The sequence below is a fragment of the Naegleria gruberi genome, assembly GCF_000004985.1.
Source record: "Naegleria gruberi genomic scaffold NAEGRscaffold_53, whole genome shotgun sequence".
Classification (NCBI taxonomy): Eukaryota; Heterolobosea; class Eutetramitea; order Acrasida; family Naegleriidae; genus Naegleria; species Naegleria gruberi.
Genome location: NW_003163274.1, coordinates 20,475 through 42,135, shown reverse-complemented (window position 1 = coordinate 42,135; position 21,661 = coordinate 20,475). Strand labels below are relative to the sequence as shown.

Here is a 21,661-nt window from a genome sequence, read left to right as displayed (position 1 = left end):
GATGGATTCTGTTGTGAGAGTTAGCATACGATTGGTTCTTTGAGAAATGGTGTTTTCTAACAACAATATTATATTGAAAATCATTGAATGATTAGTGAAATGTAAGTTCCATTACATCATCAAGCAATTTCATCATCAGTTTGTTGGAGGTAACGGAACAATTCTTAACTTGTTTACAATTTCTTCTTTAAATTGGATAACTCTTTCATTCAAGATCAAAAAAAAATGGTAAAAAACCAATCGCAAAGAGTCTCGAAAACAACCAAAAAAACAACATCCGAGGTTGTGGAAGTAGATAGCAAAACAGTGGAGAAGAGAACCAAGACAGTAGCCAAAGAAAAGCTTCCTGCTATTGTTGTTGGAGAGGAAAGAAAACCAAATGCCGAGAAGGTTGAAAAGAAATCGAACAAGATTGGTTTGGGTGAGACGATTTTTAAACCAACAACAAAATCAGTAGAGGGAACTTCATATCATGGAGCTTGTTAAGCATGCTATTTTAACAATCAAATCACCTATTGTGTAACACCGTTTAAGGATGTTCAATAATTTTCACTACATGTTCCAACAACAATTATTAATAGCTTGATCAATGATTGTAAAAACAATCAAAAAAAAATATTATTTATTCAAACACAACACACAATGCCAAAGCACACCAAATTTACTAATAATCCACTCACCGGCCAATTAGAAAAGACAACCACCGAAGCAACAACTTCCATTTCTATTGGTATTGGTCAATCTACTCCTCCTTCTGAACGATCCACAACAACCAGCCATCGTGGTGGAAATCACAATAGAAGAGGAGGATCTCCAAGAGGTGGAAGAGTGGCCACTCATCAATACACTGATCGTCTCTCATTCAATGATGGCAAAAATCGTAAAATTGATGATAATGCCATGATTGATGAGAATGATGATCAAAAACAAACAAGACCGTCATGGGGAAAGAGAAGAGTGTCAACTTCTCAAACAAACATGTCATTGGCAGAGAATGAATTTTCATCTGCCTTGTTTAGCATAAAAGTTGGGTTGAAGGAGAATGTTGTCATGTCTCCCTTCTCAATTTTTATTTGCTTTTTGAATTGTATGGTGGGTACAAATAATGAATCTCTTACTGAGATTATTGATGGATTATTCTTGAGCAAGAGTTATGATAGCGTTGGAAATTTCAATACTTTGAAGGAAAAGTTTGAAAATTGGAAGAAAACTGAACTTGAAAAGTATACCAACATGATAAAGATCTTGATTCAAACCAATGATACACTCTCCATTGCCAATAGAATTTATCTTCAAGAGACTGTTCAAATTAAAGAGCCATTCTTACAAGAATTGGAAAGCAAGTTCGATTCCCAAGCAGAGAGAGTTGACTTTATGAATAAGCCCTCTGCTCAAGTCAGATTAATCAACAAGTGGGTTGAAGACAAAACTAGAAAGTACATTAGAGATTTACTTTCAGATACAGATATAAATAGGCAAACCATTATGGTTCTTGTGAATGCCATTTATTTCAATGGCAAGTGGAAATATCAATTCAAAAATAGGTCCACCTTCAAGAAGAGTTTCAGAACTATTTCCAATCCAAGTGGTGGAGACAAGTGTGATATGATGCACATGTCTTCTGATAAGAAATTTTGTTATGCCAATTTGGATGAATATCAATTGTTGCAATTGCCTTACTCTGATGAAGATTACTGCATGACATTTATTAAACCAAATGAAAATGTCACACTCAACGAAGAAACTGAGAATGATTTCAATCAATGGATCATTGAAAAACTCCAAGATGTTACTCAACTCCAACCAAATACCTTTGTAAAGGTTGACAGAATTGAAATTCCAAAATTCAAATTTCAAGCCACACTCCCAAATTTAGTGCAATCATTTAGAGAAGATCCATTCAATATCAAGAATATTTTCTCTTCACAAGCTGATTTTTCAAGCATGTTGGCCAATTCTAACGATCAAGTACACATTAGCAATGTTATTCATAAGGCCTTCATTCAAGTTGATGAATCTGGAACAGTTGCAGCTGCAGCTACTGCAATGGGCGGTAGAGGTGGTGGAAGAGCCATGAAAAAATTTACTCCTTCCTATCAATTCATTGCTGATCGACCATTTGTATTTATTTTGCAACACTTGCCAACCAATACTATTTTATTCACTGGTAAAATTAATGAAATGACCAATTGAAAATGATTCAATCTGGAAATGAGAATCTCTTATTGAGCTAATAAGGAATATCATTAGTCAACCAACATCATTTTTTCTGTCTCTCTCAAATACGACAATAAACTTATTCTACTTACAGACCCAGTAAAACCATTCTTGTAACCTCAACGAACAGTCCTTTCCAAGAGGCAATACGATCACATCTGTTTCGAATCTCTTTCAAAGTTGTTGTATTTCTTGATTACAAGTAAATTATTGGCTACTCAATTAACCATGACTTGCATTTCAATTTGTTCTTTACTAGCCGAAAAGAGAAAGTTTCCCACTATTTCGGTTTTTGCTTTCCAATCTTATTTTGAACATTGATGAAAACTGAAAAGGTTTAATACGATCCTTTTTTCAACAAGCAGCAACAAATCTTTGCATGCACTTTGCAAAAAAACCTCATCATTTCAACAACACCTTCTTCTTTCTTTCAGATCTATTATTCGAAATTGCCCGTGTTGCTAGTTGTTCCAAATATTTCATCAGCACCACATACAATAAGAAGCAATATTTTTTCAACAACACACCACACGTATTAGTTGATTTATTAATTGACATCAACATACAACAATTTTCCCGTAAATATTTACAAAGCTCTTTTTGTCAAGGCTTGTTTTTTCTTTCTCGGCATCACACAATCACTTCCAAACAACAACGTGAGGTGATTAGCTACAATTGAAAGGCGCCAAAGGAATTGTTTACTGTAAAAAAAACCTTTCAATAGATATCGAGAGAGTGTCCCTGAACAGACCCACGAATCAGAACATTTCATAGAACACTTGCTATTAATCAATATAGACTACAACTTTGAAAATGTTACTTGTAAATCAGAAATCGTCATCTTCGTCTAACAGCAATAATAACATGAATAATAGAGCAACTTCTCCAACTTCGTCAACCTCATCTTCTCTCAAGAGGTCAACTCATAATCCTTCAGGAAATAGTATGGTTTCTCCCTGCTCACCAACTTCTAGTTTGCTTTCAACATCACCAATGTCTCCGTGGAGTGCTTTAGGAATTGTGCCAGATCATTCTTCTAACAATAGTAATAACTTATTGTCTGTTGGAAATAGTAATATACCATCCTCACGATCAATGCCAAACTCTCCTGGATCCTTCTTTCCTAATGGAAGTGGTCCAAATAGTCCTATTAATTTAGGAGCCAGACTTATTGGAACAAAACAAGCCTCAATCGATGAGACTGCTCTTAAATCTCTCGTTTTGGAAAATATGAAACATTTTACAATAGTTTTTGATGCATTTATGAATGTTGGAGGAGACTTTTTGGAAGCATTTAGGGAATTTCTTCAGTATGAGAGGAATAGCGCACCACTGGAATTTCTTCAACTCATTCCAACCTATAGAGAAATTTCCAATTCAAATGAAAGATATCAACAAGCCAAATATATTGTAGAAACCTTTGTCGATGACTCACTCACTAGTGATAAACAACTCAATTTACCTAACGCTCTCAAAGACCAAATTGTGAATCAATTTGAGGATGAATGCACTCCTTCCAATACCCCAACTAACTTGTTTGATCAGGCTATGACTGAGGTGACCATTTCACTCAAGACTGATAGCTTTTCAAGATTTATTACCAGTAATCAATTTATTTCCTATTCAGTGAATCATGTCAAGAAGGAGTTGCCAAATATTGTCGGCTCCACCAATGTAGAATCGGTGAAAAAGTGCCTCGTCTCACTATTTTCCTCCGTCGGTACTAGAAATAATAGACGTTCTAGAATTCAATCACTAAGCATGACCTCTTCCTTCTCACTCTCTGCTCCTCAATTCACTCATAGCCATTCGTGTCCTACCAACCATGCTGAGGTCATTTCTGATATCATCTCTCACTCTACCGATAATGAACCAGTTCTAATCAAGGACAGATTCGAAGAATTACTCAGAGAGAGGGATAATAAGAATATTGATGAGAGATTTTTCGATGTATTCCATGAATTGTTATGGTTAAAAAGTGATGCTTGGAAAGTGCTCTCTCAAAATGAAGAGTATTCATCATTTGAAAGTGAGCAGAGATTTAGTACAGGCTCTCAAATAGAGCAACCAGATGAATCATTTGAGAATTTGAGAATGGCAGAGAGTCATCCTAACTTTTTCAACTCTGAATTGGGATCCAAGAAGGTATCAAATTTGAGCTCATCTCAGTACAAGTTCAATGCTACTCAAATCAACGCTCAAAAAGTTCAAACGTCATCATCTAAAAAGAAAAAGAACAAACCAAATGGTAAGAAGCTCATTAAGGAGGTTGGTATTGTGAATGGAACAACTGATGAATTGTTGGATGCACTTTTAGACACCAGATACTCACAAATCATTGATCCAAATTTGAAAGATTGTAAATTTATTGAATATATCAAGAATGACGAATACTCAGTGAGCTATCAGAAAGAGGTACACAAACTAATGTGGCCTCTCTCAAAGAGAGAATACTGTATAGGAACAACTGTGAGAAGAGAAATTAATGAGGATGGCACAGAGAGTAGAGATTATGTCATTATCAAGAAGAGCATTGACAATAAGGATGCTCCACTTGAGAAGGGCAATGTAAAGGGGCAAATTTTAGGAGGAATTTTGTTAGAAGAAATTGATGCCAACTTTGTTAAATACACCTCCATATTTTACAATGATTTTGGAGGAAAGGTGCCACGAGCTTTACGTAACAAGGTTCTGTCCTCTCGTGGTCAGGCATTCTACAATGGTCTAACAAAGACAATTACATCAAGAAGAAGACTCACCAATATACAATTAACTTCCGAACAAACCAATCGTCAAATTGATACATTGAACGATTTCACAGAGAGAGCAAGAAGAGTTTCTTCAATAGGAGAAGCTTTTGAATAAAATGATTTTCTCTTTAAAATATCCAATCTGAGAAATGATCTTCAAAATGGACTAGGTTGCTCGTTATATTAAGGCATTCTTCTTTCAATGATTTATAATCTTTCTTTGTAATTATTCGCACCAATTCTTGTATTTATTTCAGTCTCATCATCCTTCAACAATTTTCGATTCAAAATACACTGGCGCCAAAATATTCCCTCCTTTTTAAAATTTAACAGTAGTTGTAATCGAGTTGTATATTCGTTTTGCCGCCAAAATACAAAACTACAAAATTAAATAAATAAAATCACCAAAACCCGAATAACCTCAAAACAAAAACAAAAAAAAATACAATAATAACAACAAGATGAGAGAAATTGTGCACATTCAAGCTGGTCAATGTGGTAACCAAATCGGTGCCAAATTCTGGGAAGTAATTTCTGATGAACACGGTGTCGACCCAACTGGTGCTTATCACGGAGACTCTGACTTGCAATTAGAAAGAATTAATGTTTACTATAATGAAGCTACTGGTGGTAGATATGTCCCAAGAGCTATTCTCATGGATTTGGAACCAGGTACTATGGACTCTGTTAGAGCTGGTCCATACGGTCAAATTTTCAGACCAGACAACTTTGTCTTTGGTCAAACTGGTGCTGGTAACAACTGGGCTAAGGGTCACTATACTGAAGGTGCTGAATTGATTGACTCTGTTTTGGATGTAGTAAGAAAGGAAGCTGAATCTTGTGATTGTTTGCAAGGTTTCCAAATTGCTCACTCTTTGGGTGGTGGTACTGGTTCTGGTATGGGTACTTTGTTGATCTCCAAGATTAGAGAAGAATACCCAGACAGAATGATGATGACTTTCTCTGTCTTCCCATCTCCAAAGGTCTCTGATACCGTCGTTGAACCATATAATGCTACTCTCTCAGTCCATCAACTTGTCGAAAATGCCGATGAAGTCATGTGTATTGATAACGAAGCCTTGTACGATATTTGTTTCAGAACCCTCAAGCTTACTACACCAACCTTTGGTGACTTGAACCACTTGGTCTCTATTGTCATGTCTGGTGTTACTTGTTGCTTGAGATTCCCAGGTCAATTGAACTCTGATTTGAGAAAGTTGGCTGTTAACTTGATTCCATTCCCACGTCTTCACTTCTTCTTGATTGGTTTCGCCCCATTGACCTCAAGAGGTTCCCAACAATATAGAGCTTTGACTGTTCCAGAATTGACTCAACAAATGTTCGATGCTAAGAATATGATGGCTGCTTCTGATCCAAGACACGGTAGATATTTGACTGCTTCTGCAATGTTCAGAGGCAGAATGAGTACTAAGGAAGTTGACGAACAAATGCTCAACGTTCAAAATAAGAATAGTTCATACTTTGTCGAATGGATTCCAAACAATATCAAGTCATCAGTCTGTGACATTCCACCAAGAGGTTTGAAGATGGCTGCTACTTTCATTGGTAACTCTACTGCTATCCAAGAAATGTTCAAGAGAGTTTCAGAACAATTCACTGCCATGTTCAGAAGAAAGGCTTTCTTGCATTGGTATACAGGTGAAGGTATGGATGAAATGGAATTCACTGAAGCTGAATCCAACATGAATGACTTGGTTTCTGAATACCAACAATACCAAGATGCCACTGCTGAAGAAGAAGGTGAATTTGATGAAAATGAAGGTGCTGAAGGTGAAGAACAACCAGCTGACTATTAAATTTAGATCGAGAGACAGTGAAGTGATTAAGTCCACTTTACTTGAAATTTTGTAAATAAAATTAATTTAAAAAAACAATTAAAACAATGTTATTTCTCAATTTCTTATCAATAAGGAGGTGAAAATAATTTATTAACTAGTAGAACTTGGAATTGTGATTGATAATTTTACATCAAGTAATTCCAAACCATCAAGCAATAATTTAAATAATTCACAAAACTTGGAATGATGAAATTCAACTCTAATAATATGATTACCAACATCATAGAACCAATCAGAGACATAATACTTGATCTTTGATTGTTCTCGATTGGAGAGGAAAGTCAGTCTCTGCTTGAAGCTCCTCTTGATATCTTTCCACAGCTCACTCAAAGTAATGTCTTTGGTTGGTAAATTTTTAATATGACATATAGTCGTTGTGTCAATTAAATGGTCATCATGAAATTCAATCTTGGGAAGTCTTGTGGTGGCAGATTTGTGGCAAGTCCACATCCATTTAATACAATCAAAATCATCTTTAAAGTGGACAATTGTCTCATTCTTTCCCTCACTTGAAACAAGACTTGTAATTTCCATATTCTTAATGGATTGAATGTCTTTGTTAAGTCCAGTAAATTCTTGAATGGAGCAAATTTTTTGGAATACTTTGAGTGATCTTGTTGATTTGATAAAGTAAATCATTGGATGAGCAGTTTCAATCACTGCACATCTCAACTTGCATGCTAAAATGAAGGCACCTCGTACAGTCCAACATGAAATGATACAAATAGATGAATTCCTGTCAATTTCTAAGAAATTTCTAATGTCATTATATTCAATAGGGCAATTCTTGACCATGTACTCTTCTAACTGATCCTTTTTGAATCCCAGCACAAAGAAACAGGTTGATAGGGAGTTAAAATCATTGGGTTTAAATGAGTGTTCAATGGATACTCCACTTTTTCTCGAAGTAATTGGAATTGGAATAGTACCAGTGAGTAGAAACTTTTCAATTAGAGCATCTTTGAATTTAAACCTTAAATGATTATTAAATATTTCCCTAGAATGTCCAGCAATTAATTGATTACAAAGTGGGCACATTACTGAAGAAGTTTCACTATCATCCATTTTATCCAAATCATTTTCAATTGGTGTTGTAGTAACCTTGTTGAGGGCAAAAATTCGAAAGTCATCTCCCTCAATCTTGACCTTAACTTCAAAACAATTTTCACACATGAAATTGATATATTTAGATTCTGAATTAGGCTTTGATTTTGGATTTCTTGCGACATCACAATCAACATGTCTGTAGCAATCATCACAAGATATACATTTCATCATTCCACTTTGTTTATATTCTCTACAGATGTCACATTTAGCCGAATGACTTTCAGGTTCTCGATTCTTTTCAATTCTTGAGGAATTACTTGATGACGATGAGGATGGTATTGAAAATCTAACTTGATTTGATGATGATTGATTTCCTCCTCTGTATTGTTGTTGATGACGATTATTATTATTATTTAATTGCTCGAAATATCTTCCACCCTGCTGAGATGTAGCAGAAGAATGTGAATACGGAATATTATATTGATGATGATGATTTGAATTTTCTCTCATTGTTGGATTATTATTTTGATATTCATCATAATTTCCTCTATGATTGTAGTTATTATTTCGCTGATGATGGTGATGATGATGATGATGGTGATGATTCCGAGAGTGTTGTCGATGATGTTGATGATCAGAGTCGGAGTTTCTCTGTTGTTGATATGGGTGATAGGAATTGTGATGGTTGTTTGTGGGCATTTTTTGTTTTGAGAAACAAATAATTTTAGGCTTCCTTAGATTTTAAAGTGGAAATAAAATAGGTGACATCTTTTCATGTGGTTTTTTCAAAAATGTAGATGGGGAAATAAGGAATTAAGGATGATAAAGATTTTAGATGGTATTTGTAAAATTAATAGATGTAATGCTGGCGTAGTTAAGTAGGTAGAGCGTTGGTCTAATAAGCCATTGGTCGCCGGTTCGATCCCGTCCGTCAGCATCTATTTTTAAAAGACTTTATTTGTTTTATTAAGATTCTTGACAATGTTCTTGATTATTTTTGCCAACATTGAAATTAAAACCAAAGTAATTGTTGGAGCTTGTAAGGCAAAAGCACTCGATGGAAGTACTGACTTGGCTGGTTTTGGATCTGCTTGACAGACAAACTTGAATGTTTGGTCAACACATGAAGTGGTAATTTCTGGCAATTTGGAAAGACAAGTTCGTGCCAGAAATTGTTGTTGTTTTTCCTTCCCTAGTACAATCAGTTCCATAATAGTAGGTGATCTTATCGCATCCGTCTGTCTTCATGGATTGGTATTTGATTATACTACCTGATTCCATTGAGTAAGGAATACATTTATCTGTAGCAAATGTATAAACATCATTCCAACCATAGCAAGAACCAAAATTAAAACTATAAATCGAAATGGTATTGGAACTAGGGGTAATTTCTGGCAATTTGGAAAGACAAGTTCGTGATTCACCTCCAAAAGTACAATTATTTGCTACTGGTTCACATGAATCATAATTCCAATATCTAGTCAAGTAAGGGGTAGTTGTACACTTGGCATCACTGAAATATCTGTATTGATAGATAGATCCATGCACACTCAAGGCCAAGAACAAGACCAGAGCTAAAATAAACATGAGGGACTTCATTCTGAGTTGAATGGATTTGTTTTTTTGTTGTTTGAGTCATCAACACACACAACACGCTTTGAATTGGCTGTGAAAGAAACAGTACATCATACTGTAAACTCTGTAAAGCATTTCCAAAGATGGACATATTTTTGGTAAGCTTAGTCTAGACCGTCATGCACCATTCAATTTCCGTATATTTTACAGTAGCTTTCCAGTAAACGTGTGAAAATTTTGATAAAATCAATCAATTCCAAATACTGTATTTTCGTAGCTCTTTGTCTTGTATTTCTATTGAATAAATCTTTTCAATTTCTTTCAACTTGATTCTATCTTCATTCGTTATTAGACTAAAGCAAGGAGTCCAATATGTATACTTATCATTCTGCCAAGGGAGATTGAAATTGATAACTACTCGAGGATTGAATTTCAATCGGGAAACTTTTAGATTTGCAAGAATCAAGTGGAGTTGGACATTTCCTTCTCTGAATTCATTGGTTTTTTGTTCAATTTCTAATTCTGACATGTCTTTGCTTAGACATGAAACTGCTAAATTATGTGCTTGAAGGTAATTTGAAATACCATTGGCAACATTATCAGAATTACAATAAATTACAGTATTGATGGGAATAGTTTCTAATAATGCTTCAAGAACCTCAAGTTTGTAAATCTCCTTTTCCACGCCAATATTAAAATGTCGAGAACTGCAGTTCAATACCATATTATTCTTCTCTACATCTTTGGATTCAATAACAATGGGAGATTTCAAATAAATTTCATTGGTGAAATCATTTCTCTTTCCATTACTACACCAAAATATTTGACAATTAACATTCCTCAAAATTTCATGCATATTTAAATTGAATTCATTCCATTCATCTAATTGATCAACTACCAATAAGCTTATATCTTTACAATTAACAATTCCACTTTCCAATAGGTCTTTAATTTTCTCAGGAGTTCCAATCAAGACGTCATAATTTCCTTGATATTTTACTTTAGTTTCTTCCAAACAAAAAACCTTGATTTCATCACCTCCAAAGGTTTTTAGCAAGTGTCGAACTGTATGGAACCACATATAGCCCTTTCCAATAACAATTGTGATATTCTTTTTAATTTCCTCATTCCTAAATCGTTCCACAATTGCAATTGAATAAGAAACCATTCGATCAGTTCCTTCCACACGTTCGAATAGGAAATTTACCAATGTATTTTGTGAATTTATCATTGGAAAAATGCATTGTCTATGACCCGTAGATGGTTCATCAAATCCCATCAAATAAATTCTTTCTAATGTAATATCGGAAAGTTTGTACTCTTCAAATGAAGCATAAACTGACCAACATTGAAACTGCTGATGACCCAATTTTAATTTTAACAAATTAAATAATCTATCTTCGTTATTACTTTCTGAAGAGCAAGTAAAATCGTGGAGAATAATTTGAACGAAAGCTCCTTTCGAGTTGACCATTTTTTTTTGTAAAATTACTTTCAAATCATCTCGATAATGTCCATGGGGCATTCATCAATAGAAAGAGAATAGTATCTTTCAAGTTCTTTCAACTTGAGCTTATCCTCATTTCTAACGAAACTAATATGAATACTTCTGGGCTCATATTTTGATCTCAAACAACAACATTTGACATACTTGTCATTTTGCCAAGGTAGATCGTAATTGACGGTAATTTTAGGATTGAAATTCAATTTGGGGAATTTGTAATTGGAAATTATCAAGTTTTGGACAATTGCATTTCTGAAATCATTGATTTTTTGTTCAATTTCTGAGTCTGACATTTCATTGTGTAGACAATGGGCTGTGTGATGCTCACGCTCCAGAGCTCTTGAAATTTCAATCGCACGTTCATAAGTATTACAATAAATTGCACATTGTGCTGAGATGTAGTCCAGTAAATCAGGCAGAGTTTCAGGTTTGTAGCTTTCCTTTTCTACGTCAATGTAAAAATGTTTGGAGTAAATATATCCCAAATTCTGATTGGTAGACTTTTCATCTTGGAGTGGTTCGATAACAATGGGAGATTTCAGATAAATTTCATTGGTGAAATCATTTCTCTTAGAGCTGAACCAAAATATTTGACAATTAACATTCCTCAAAATGGCATGCATTGATAAATCGAATCTAGACAGTTCATCTGGTTGATCAACCACCAATAGATTAATATCTGTACAATTAACATTTCCACTTTCCAATAGTTCATTAATTTTATCAGGAGTTCCAAGAATTATATTTTCCTGGTTGTACGTTTGATCTTCCACCAAATTGCAAACCTTAATTTCATCTCCTCCAAAGGTTTTTAACAAGTATCCAACTGTATAGAACCACATTTTACCATTCCCAATCACAATGGTCTTTTTCTTTCTAGTTTCCTCTTTCTTCATTCTTTCCACAATGGCAATCGAATAAGAAACCAATCGATCAGTTCCAACACAACATTCAAACAGGTAATTTTCTAAATGTTTTGATAACATTTTTGGTAACATGTGTGATGGTTCATCAATTCCTAATAATTTAATTCCATTTAATACATTGGAAGTAATTGGTGATCCTACTTTACAAAAACCTAATTTTAATTTTAATAAATTAAATAATTGACAATTAACCAAATTTTCGGAATGTTTAAAATCACAAAGAAAAAATTGAACGTGATTTCCTTCGTTGGAGTGGAGCATTTTTTTTTGATTTTAAAATTTAATTATTTTGGAATTCTAACAAATTAATTTCAATATTGAATTATGCAATTCAAAATGTACATCACCAAAAGCAGTTTTCTCAGTCCACTTCCTATTCAAATTAAGGTTTGTTGAAAATTGGTTTATTGACGAGTTAACCAATTGAAATGATGGATTGGTTGGCTGGTCTTTGGATTCTTGTTATAGACAGTAACTTTTCTAGTGATGAGATTGAACAAAACTGTGGCTACTGTTGAGGCATCATCTGTTTTGGTTGGTTGTCTGTAGATTGGGAATTCCTTATCGTAGGTATCACCAAGGAGTGCAAGAACTTGCTCTTCAGTTTCAATTTTGGTGAATTGATTGAATCTGGCTGTTCTGTGAACACTACTTGGATCCAAAAATTCAGGAACACTCAAATTTCTATACATGTTCACATGGAAATAAAAACTTTGTCCACTTGAGGAGAGAACATTGAAAGGAAGAATGGAGTGCATGGACATGGCAATACTATTATTGACTCTTGGTGCATTCTCGAAAGATCTCATTTCATAGAGGGCTGAGGATTGAGTGTCATAGAGTGGAGCGACATTGGAGGCAAATCCACTGGCTAACATTCCTGAAAACTTGCTCAATGTTTCAGTAACTTGTGCAATAGTCTTTGATTCGTAAACTTTTCTATTGACAAAGTTTCTACCAAGTCCATAACCTGCCTTTGGTAAAACGAGTGGGAATTGAGCATTGGTGGAGAGGGCCAAATATTTAGTCCAAGCAAATGCATTTCCAGGCAATTGTCCAGCATAGTGATAGGCAACAAAAACAAATGGTTCAGCTTGATCATTAGTCTTAATACAACTCTTAACAAGGTAATCATAATCTTGTGTGTAAGGATCTGCATCTTCATTGTGTCCCAAAATTGCAGTTCTAGTTCTAAAATTCTTCAATGAAACAAACACATCAGAACATTGCTTATCACCCTTTCCACTTGGTCCAGTTGCATAATTTTCCAATTCCACTCCAACATTTAATAAAAAGATCCACTCTGTTGGAAGATTAGCTCCATCAGCAATTCCTCTAATTTCCTCAAAATACTCTGGGAAGTATAGTGAATTTAATTTACGAAGATTTTCCACAATTTCCGGAGCCTTCTTTGAAAATGGAAGAATTACTTGTTGGAAAGGCAAAGATTGATTATAAAGCATTCTTTGAATTCGATCCTTAAAGTGATTTCCAATTTCGTACCCGATTTGATAATGTGTTCTGATTTACACAATTTTATCCAATTTAATTATTTCATCATCATGATCAAATAATCCACAAAATATTTTCATCCAAATTTCGATCATCATCAATTCCGAAAATTATTCAATCAATCAATAACCAACAAACAACAAGAACCTACCCACACGATGTTTCAAAATACGGAATTTGATCAGCTCCAACAAGTGTTTGTTGTTTTTGTTGTTGCGGCTGCTTCATTGGATTCACAATATTAAATCCGTGAACAACACATTCTAATGCGAATAACAAAAATACAACAACAAAAAGAAAACAACTTTTAGAGAACAACAACTTCATCATGAGCGGTGTGTTCTTCTTGGAGGAGGAAGCGGAATTTTTGTGCATTTTTTTTCTTGTTTGTTATTTTGAGGAGCTTTACGATGAGGACCAATAAGGAAATTTTTTGTCAATGGTTGAATTGGGAGTTTAAAGTTTAGTATACTGGAAGAGGTCAATTGAGTTTCGAGTGTGAAAAACTGTAGAAGGTGAAATTAGAGAACTACAGTTTTTGAAACGTGTTCAATTTCAAATAAAAAACTATTTTTAATTCATCCATTTTCCAATATTTCAATTTATGCGAGGATATCAGTTTCTCATTGAATGTTTGTGATATTAATAATAATAAGGAAGGAGTAATTTTGTTTTAACGTGCGCTTTGCGTGCTCTCTAAAGTTTCATCTAATTTTCAGAATGTATTCTAAACGATTTCCAGCTGCTTATCGGAATGTGCGGACGTATTTTCAAAGAAACTAATCTTTGTTTTATTACTTGTATCTCTTGCTCTAGACCTGTCAAGCACATCATCCAACTCAAAAAAAAAGTTGATAACGACCCTGTCACTAATCACTAGGTAATAAAAAAAATGTCAAAAACTCTCTCAAGATCTTCATCTCTTGGTGGTCTCTCAGATAATTCCTTCAATTTGCAAGGTTTTGAAAGTGAACGTTTAGAGTTGGATAAATTAATTGTTAGTAAGTTTCGAATAATAACAAAAATTTACAAAAATACTAAATAGCATACAAGGATAAAATTGATGCCTATGCACAAACAGGAAACTTTAGTGTGGAGAATATTCTTTCTTGTCCACTTGGAGTTTCGTATTTTTACAAATTTCTCTCAGAAGAATTTAACAAGGAAGTAAGTTTCGTCTTGTTTCTAATATTTTTCTAACAACAAATTAGAATATTCTTGCATATTATGAATTAAAATCCTTGATAGATTACCTCTTATATTCCAAAAAGAAGATGGACTGGGTCATTGATACTTCTGATGTCTATCGTGATGATATTTCTGATGTTTCGTCTATTTCCTCAGCTAATAGTTCCTTCATTTCCAATACAAATTCAGAACAATCCATTAAATACGTAAACACAACAAGTGTTGATGAAATTAGAGAATGTTTCAAACGTATTCAACAATTCAAAAAGACCTATTTCGATGCCAGTTCATTATTCGAAATTAACATTTCCTCCACAATGAAAAAGAAAGTATTAGAATCTATTTCTTTCACCAAGGAAGTTCAAGATTTTATTTCTCACACTCAAAAAACCGACGACGATTCAATTAGTACAAATTCTTGTTCACAAATGATTGAAGAAACACTCAACAAGATGCATTCGAATCTTGAAAAGATTCAAACTGTTTTGGAAGAATTGAAAACTGACTTGTTACATAATTTGAGTGATCCATTCCAAAGATTCATGTCCTCTGATGAAATGTACGAATGTATGGCCTTGTTTTTATCCTCCCAAGGAGATGATACTTATCATCGTGAAAGAGTTTTGAATGCCAATAAGGGAGAAGGTGTTGTTTTGAATCAACCTGAAGGATACTTGTCAATTATTGGAAAGACAATGGGAGATTTGCAAGTTGTTCACCCAATTACAAAGATTACACAATTGTTGGAAAGTTTATTGAATGTCATTCAAGCAGATATTAAATATTTCAGAAAGACAAGTTGTGAATCCAATGAATCTGAAGCAGTTGTTGAATTGAATTTTGATGATTTGGGTAAATCTGAAACTTGTTGTAACAAGTATGAAAAATTCCAACATGAAACCTTTGATTTGGCTCATTGTGACTTGTCATTGTTAAAGTCAGACGAAGAAAAGTTGACCTTCTTTATCAATGCTTACAATTTGTTGCTTTTACACGCCTTGCTCGTTTCTGGTTCAATGCCACAAGTTGAAGTTACTAATATTATCTTTTACAGAAAGGTCAGATACAATTTGGGAGGTCAAGAATATTCCCTTCAAGACATTTTCAATGGTATTTTACAATGTAATCAAATGAAGTGTTTAATCTATGGTAAGGCATTCAAGAAGAATGATGCTAGAAAGGCCAATATTCCAAATAAGACCTTCCCTGAAGTTTACTTTGGTTTGATTAACATGACCAAGTATTCACCAAAACTCAGAATTTATGAGCCAACCAGTTTGTTGGATAAGTTGAAGGAGAATACTAAGGATTACTTTGATCGTTATGTTCAAGTATTGCCATCTGATCAACATCCAACTGAACTTTTGGAAATTGCCCTTCCAAGTCAATTGAAAGAACACAAGTGTGAATTGAAGAACTTTTGGAAGAGTGATGTTACAACTGTTATCAAGACTGTCAATAACTTGTCAACTGCTTCATTCAACTCTAGCGCACAATCATTGACCTCATTGGAATCCAGACAATCAATCGATTCTTCATCCTTGTCAGATGTTTCCACCTCACGATCCATCACTTCAGCAGAAGCTGACATTCGTAAGAATGTTTTGGACTATTTGATGGAAACTTATCATCCTGAACTTGCTGGAGGTAAACACGAAATTGTTAACAAGACCAAATACACCTACAAGAAATACGACGTTAATCCACCTAACTGGTTCACTGTTTTCAATGAAGAATTCCAACAATCAATCATTAACGAATTCCAAGTTCAAATTCCAGCTGCTGGTGAACTTTTACTTCCAAAGAAAGCAAAAGAAAACAATTGTCCAATTGCTGCTCTATTCTCCAAATTCTCTAGAACTGCTCATTTGTGTGAGAATGCCAATAAGGTCATTACTAAGGAAGTTTCTCCAAAATCCTCAGAAGATTCCTCTCCAACCAAAAAGAAACTCTTTGGTAGAGGAAGAGCTTCTGCTATTTGGAATAAGAAAACTTTCAAGAAGAAGGAAGTTAGTATTGTTGACTTTTTACTTGGAAGAAAGAAGGAGAAAGTTGTTACACCTAAGGAAAAGAAGAATAAGCATTGTATTATTGCTTAAATTGTATAAAATTCGTTTATTTACAAAGTTTCGAATTGTTTTTTTAGAACGGATGTGTTGTTTTTGTTCTAAAATGAAGATTAGAAACACATCTTTAAGTTCTCGTAAGGTTAGATTGATATTAACTTACTTTTACATATGTTGATGTGTTATTATTCGAAACATCTCGTTATTATTATTCCAAATTTCGAATAACAATCCAAATTTTTCACAACAGCTTTCTATCGAGAAAATTGAAAGATGGCAAATAATTGGACCTGACAAACTCAATCTTAGTCATAATCTCGATTTTCGACATGGCACTCAAACCAAGTTTTCACCTTCCTTTTATTTCGTATATTCTTCCAAGAGATATTATTCGAAACATCAAATAAACTTTCAACTATACAACCTTATAAGGGTTACCAACCACCAGATTCATTATAACGACTTGCATAATTTCTAATAAGGTTTTTTTGAATCCACTACCGAGAGATAACACCAAAATAGTAAGCCGAAATTCCATTAAGGGAAATTTTGAAAAAACCTCAAAAGCTATCAAGCAATATATTCAACCACAATTTCATATTCTAAAAAAATAAGCAAACACATTCTATTAGCACATTGATAGGTGCATTTATTGTCAGTTAAGAGAGAAAAATATTAGAAAGTAAAAGAAAGTAAACTAAAGTGAAAATGGAAAGTACGGGCATTCATCAACAATACCATTCTTGTGCTTCTGATGCTGGTCAATCATCATCCTCATCACCAAATAATAATCCAACTACAGTTAAAAGTCCTTTTGCTGTCGCCACAATGGTTGCAAATGGCTCGCCGACAAGTGACATTAGAAAACGAGCAGTGAGTTTGGCAGATACTTTTGAAAGAAATGCATTTGCTTGTTTAGATAATTTTCAAGGAAGAATAACGAAATATTTATCTGACAATGAAAAGGTGAAATATTTAATGAAAAGTGACGTTGAACATGTCAAGAAGGAAATGAAACAAAAAGATGAAGAAATTGAAAAGATTAAAATGGAGAATCTCGTGCTGAGAACCAGAATTGAAGAAATGCAAATAAGGTTAACCGAAAATGAACGAAACCTTTCGTCTGTAAAATACGAAAATGATTCCACCGTGAAAAAAAATGTAAAACTCGAATGTAAAATAGAAGAACTAGATCATTCCATGACAGAAATGATTAAAATGAAAGATTCAGTCATCCACTCGCTCACCGATCAATTCTCAATTCTTTGTAAAGAATTAACAGAACGTGAAGGGTCAATTATGGAATTATATAAGAAACAATTATTAGAAAATCAACAGTTAGATGTGAAATCACAACAATTGCAAAATAAGGTTAAGCAAAATTTGAAAGAACTTGCAAAATTGACTAATTTGGTAAGTCAACTGCAAATGGAAAGTGTAAAGAGTAAGAAAGAATACGAAAGTTCAATTCAAAAATTAAGGGAAGAATATAAGAATCAACTAGGTAAAGTTTCAGAAATGCAACAGAGTTTCCTTCCACAACATTATGTGGACACCGACGACGACTTGACGAAACAAAAAGTTTTTTACGAAACTCAAATAATTTCACTAAAAAAGGAATTGAAACAATTGCAAGACAGATACGAAACTCAAAGAAAACTATCCAATGAATCGAATGAGACTTTATTAAGGACGCTGTCAGATAGAAATGGTGAAATTTCAAAACTCAAGTCAGTCGTTATTTCCTTAAATGATCAACTTGCTGAACTGAAATCTCAACTGGCAGAATCTAGACAATTGAAAAAGACTGGATCTGCTACTCATCTCCAAATTATCATTCCTCCTTCACCTACCATGCCAGTTGCCTTGTCTCCAACAGGAGCTTTGGCTGCTGCAAATTCACCTCCTGTGAAAAATACTGAATTATTTTATAAACTACACATGTAAATATTTATCAAATGTTGTTTTTTTTGAATGTGTCAATTCAGGATTAGAGAACTTGACATTTTGACATTTTTGTAAAGTAAAAATTGACAAGATAAAAAAAAATGGCTGATCATCACAGGGAAAGAATTAATCCATTCATGTCGGATGTGGTTGCTGATAAAATAGTTTCGTTTCTTCCACATACTTTCGAATCAATTGTAAACAATGCAAAAATCAATTTATGTTTTAAACAAGTTCTCGGAAGGAAGGTTGAGAAAAGAGGAGTTTCTAAAGGTTTAAAGGAGATTCGGGAACAAATTTCCATCCGAAATATTTCCAATATCATTCCATTCGAACCTGAAGAATTATTCGAAACTAAAGTTCAAACGAAACTTGGTGATTTGAGCAATAGAGCTACCAATTTATTATTTGATGATACTAAGGATGGTAAACACTTTAGAAACATTAACAAAATACTTTCATTTCAAGCAAAACTTGAAAATCAAGAAAAACTTTCGGAAATTCAAAATTTAATTTCGGAAAGAATTTGGATTCGTTACTTTCTACCTGAATTTATTGTAATCATTCTATTGTATTTAGTGGAGTCTTCCTTTTCACTTGGAATTTCAATAATTTTGATTGGAATTTTTCTGGATTTTTTATTATTAACAAAAAAGGAAAATTTAAATGAATTTAGAATTCAATTCAAAAATGGAAAGTTTAAAAATGAATTTATTCCATTTCTATTATTAATATTTTCCTATTGGATGTATCATGAATTGGTATTTCCGTTTGTGAAATTATTCCTCAATTTTTTGGCAAATAATTCTGAACAAGATTCGATTTACTTTTATTGGAATTCCAAAACTAATTTACAAGAAACCAAACTACCATTAACCATTTATCTATGTTGCCTAGGTCTTCCACTTGTAATATTTGGTGTTATTTGCTTATTTTCTGCCTATAAGGAAATGACAAATTATATTTTCATGATTTGCTTATTATTAATTGAGCTAATGATAATGTTTGGACCAATGTTTACACATTTTTGGATGTTGATTAGGATATTTAGTAGTGGAGTGTTTCCTTATTTGCTGTATGAGTTTGGAGAGGAATTTCATGAAAATTCATGTTTTTGGTTTGGATTATTAATGACATTGGTTAACTTTCCGATAGATTTAACGACATTTATTGGAATGTCAATTGGAATGGTTTATTGGAGAAGGGCGAAAGGTTTAGGGCTAATAGAATTTGTCTGGTATTTTGTAATTCTCTTAGGATATGTAGTGATTCAACTTTTTGTGGAAAGTAAATTAATGATCTATCTTGTCTTGGCACAATTTAGTTGGAAATTCATGAATCGAACAGGACACGATGACAGATGTAGAAATACTCTTTTCAAAGCTTTTGATTTTGTCAAAATTCGTTAAATATATCACCTTCTTCAAGATTTAAACTAATACTTTATTTCACATCCATGCTTTTCTAATAGTTTCCTATCTTCCTGAATGTGCGAAAATAAAGGTTTTCCATTTGCTAATAAATACCAATTGGTAGCATCCGCCATTTTCCAAAAAGCTTGTGCTTTGGTCAGCTTCAGTTCCATGTTTCGTCCATTGTCGAATAATATTATTTCTTCTTGATTTCTGGCAGTTTCAATAAAGGAAGCAAAAGGAACTTCGCCATGTCTTTCAAGCCAAGTAGTTTTAGATTCATGCTCAAAACTAGAATCATTCTCAAAACTCTTTCCACAAACGTAATAGTGACAATCCATCATTGAATTTGTATTTACAGAACTAACATTGCTTTTGACAACTGGCACTTGCACCACTGATTTCCCTGGTATAATCACACACTCACTCTTTGACCCAACCACTGGATGTTTCAAAATAATAGCAATCGAAGAATCCTCCCAAAAAGCTCCCAACTCGTGAGTTTTTGTAATAATTGCTTGGTTGTCTCCAGGTTCTGAAATCATAAAGAAACGATTGAAATCATCGAATCCTCTGGCCATGATTCCTCCAGGGGTATGTGGACAACCAAAGCAATGCCCCAATTCGTGCATTGCAGCTCCTAGTCCAGTAGAATAATTAGCCCAGTAACTTCCTCTGTAACAGCTGTCATCTGGTAATTTGTTGACATCGACTTTTCTGTTATCTAGCAAACATTTGACAATTTCATCAACATTTTTGGCATAGGAATACAAGGTACAGTCTGTCCATAAGGCAAGCTTACCTCCACCAAGTGCAGTTCCCATTTGTGTCTTGTGAGTTGTTGTGTTATATTTGCTTCCCGCCAAAACACAAAAGTAAATGAAATTTGGGTTGTGCATGTCATGTTCCTCTAATTCTTCATAGATTGCTGACCAACCAGCACATCCTCCATCGTTCCAGTGATCTCCAAGAGCTTCCAAAGCACTTCTGGTCCACTTTTTTGATTTAAATGTCATGACATGTGGCATATTAGTTCTGTCACTTTCCATCTCCAATCCAAACGTCTTGTTATGCTTCAAAGCTTCAGCACAGAAAGTTTGATACATTAATGCAGCAACTCCAAGCTTTTGTCTAGCAATCTCTGCAGTTTGACATCCTTCAATTGACTGAAACGATCCATCATGATCACTACAAACGAAATGCACTGGAATCACTCTCTTAATCATCTTATTTTCCCTATTCCAATTATTAATCAATGATGCATCGTAGGTAAATGTAAAATTCCCTAAAATTTCATTCGGATTTGATTCCAATTTTAATTGCAATGTATTAACTCCTTCGGAGAGTAAAATTAGTGCCTTGAACGAGCTCTCCCTTACTTCCCATCGTGTAGTTTTATTGGCTGGCTGTTGAGTAATTAAAAGCCATTGATTTTGTGCACCGTTTGATGTGTTGGTCTTGGAGTGTCCCTTAATGGCTCCACAGAGACGAAGCAAACTATAACCATACGTACTATTGTCTTGATGATTGCTGAGGGAAATGAAGGTCATGAATTTTTTTTTCTTTGTTTTTCAAGTTCATGAAAAATTTACTGTTTTACATTTGAGAGAGATAATCTCTTTTTAAGTATAGTGATGATAGCTATGATGGATTTAATG

At 33.9% G+C, this 21,661-nt stretch overlaps 11 protein-coding genes and 1 non-coding gene across 12 annotated transcripts; 6 read left to right on the top strand and 6 right to left on the bottom strand.

The window, feature by feature from the left end:
• Window positions 1-642: 642 nt before the first annotated feature.
• NAEGRDRAFT_81185 (uncharacterized protein) lies at window positions 643-2,307 on the top strand (the record flags this gene model as incomplete). Its single annotated transcript, XM_002672461.1, has 1 exon — window positions 643-2,307. The coding sequence occupies one exon, from the start codon at window positions 643-645 to the stop codon at window positions 2,191-2,193; it is 1,551 nt and encodes a 516-aa protein (XP_002672507.1). The 3' UTR covers window positions 2,194-2,307.
• Window positions 2,308-3,081: 774 nt separating this feature from the next.
• NAEGRDRAFT_72378 (uncharacterized protein) lies at window positions 3,082-5,082 on the top strand (the record flags this gene model as incomplete). The annotated part of the gene is made up of 1 exon (XM_002672460.1): window positions 3,082-5,082. The coding sequence occupies one exon, from the start codon at window positions 3,082-3,084 to the stop codon at window positions 5,080-5,082; it is 2,001 nt and encodes a 666-aa protein (XP_002672506.1).
• A 341-nt stretch (window positions 5,083-5,423) lies between these two features.
• On the top strand, window positions 5,424-6,787 carry NAEGRDRAFT_55423 (beta-tubulin). The gene has a single exon (XM_002672459.1). The coding sequence runs from the start codon at window positions 5,429-5,431 to the stop codon at window positions 6,782-6,784; it is 1,356 nt and encodes a 451-aa protein (XP_002672505.1). The 5' UTR covers window positions 5,424-5,428; the 3' UTR covers window positions 6,785-6,787.
• Window positions 6,788-6,916: 129 nt separating this feature from the next.
• NAEGRDRAFT_52167 (uncharacterized protein) lies at window positions 6,917-8,572 on the bottom strand (the record flags this gene model as incomplete). Its single annotated transcript, XM_002672389.1, has 1 exon — window positions 6,917-8,572. One exon carries the CDS (start codon window positions 8,570-8,572, stop codon window positions 6,917-6,919), a length of 1,656 nt encoding a protein of 551 aa, XP_002672435.1.
• A 165-nt stretch (window positions 8,573-8,737) lies between these two features.
• NAEGRDRAFT_t589 lies at window positions 8,738-8,810 on the top strand. Its single transcript has one exon. It is a non-coding gene; the product is annotated as a tRNA-Ile (tRNA).
• A 179-nt stretch (window positions 8,811-8,989) lies between these two features.
• On the bottom strand, window positions 8,990-9,472 carry NAEGRDRAFT_72375 (uncharacterized protein; the record flags this gene model as incomplete). Its single annotated transcript, XM_002672388.1, has 1 exon — window positions 8,990-9,472. The coding sequence occupies one exon, from the start codon at window positions 9,470-9,472 to the stop codon at window positions 8,990-8,992; it is 483 nt and encodes a 160-aa protein (XP_002672434.1).
• Window positions 9,473-9,698: 226 nt separating this feature from the next.
• NAEGRDRAFT_72374 (uncharacterized protein) lies at window positions 9,699-10,727 on the bottom strand (the record flags this gene model as incomplete). Its single annotated transcript, XM_002672387.1, has 1 exon — window positions 9,699-10,727. One exon carries the CDS (start codon window positions 10,725-10,727, stop codon window positions 9,699-9,701), a length of 1,029 nt encoding a protein of 342 aa, XP_002672433.1.
• A 215-nt stretch (window positions 10,728-10,942) lies between these two features.
• On the bottom strand, window positions 10,943-11,938 carry NAEGRDRAFT_72373 (uncharacterized protein; the record flags this gene model as incomplete). The annotated part of the gene is made up of 1 exon (XM_002672386.1): window positions 10,943-11,938. The coding sequence occupies one exon, from the start codon at window positions 11,936-11,938 to the stop codon at window positions 10,943-10,945; it is 996 nt and encodes a 331-aa protein (XP_002672432.1).
• Window positions 11,939-12,272: 334 nt separating this feature from the next.
• Window positions 12,273-13,705, bottom strand: NAEGRDRAFT_82752 (uncharacterized protein). The gene is made up of 2 exons (XM_002672385.1): window positions 13,542-13,705; window positions 12,273-13,399 (listed from the first exon to the last, which is right to left on the bottom strand). Exons 1-2 carry the CDS (start codon window positions 13,616-13,618, stop codon window positions 12,283-12,285), a joined length of 1,194 nt encoding a protein of 397 aa, XP_002672431.1. The 5' UTR covers window positions 13,619-13,705; the 3' UTR covers window positions 12,273-12,282.
• Window positions 13,706-14,282: 577 nt separating this feature from the next.
• NAEGRDRAFT_72371 (uncharacterized protein) lies at window positions 14,283-16,677 on the top strand (the record flags this gene model as incomplete). Its single annotated transcript, XM_002672458.1, has 3 exons — window positions 14,283-14,391; window positions 14,436-14,557; window positions 14,602-16,677. The coding sequence occupies 3 exons, from the start codon at window positions 14,283-14,285 to the stop codon at window positions 16,675-16,677; spliced, it is 2,307 nt and encodes a 768-aa protein (XP_002672504.1).
• Window positions 16,678-17,352: 675 nt separating this feature from the next.
• NAEGRDRAFT_52163 (uncharacterized protein) lies at window positions 17,353-18,591 on the top strand (the record flags this gene model as incomplete). Its single annotated transcript, XM_002672457.1, has 1 exon — window positions 17,353-18,591. The coding sequence occupies one exon, from the start codon at window positions 17,353-17,355 to the stop codon at window positions 18,589-18,591; it is 1,239 nt and encodes a 412-aa protein (XP_002672503.1).
• A 1,424-nt stretch (window positions 18,592-20,015) lies between these two features.
• Window positions 20,016-21,553, bottom strand: NAEGRDRAFT_59188 (uncharacterized protein; the record flags this gene model as incomplete). Its single annotated transcript, XM_002672384.1, has 1 exon — window positions 20,016-21,553. One exon carries the CDS (start codon window positions 21,551-21,553, stop codon window positions 20,027-20,029), a length of 1,527 nt encoding a protein of 508 aa, XP_002672430.1. The 3' UTR covers window positions 20,016-20,026.
• Window positions 21,554-21,661: the final 108 nt, after the last annotated feature.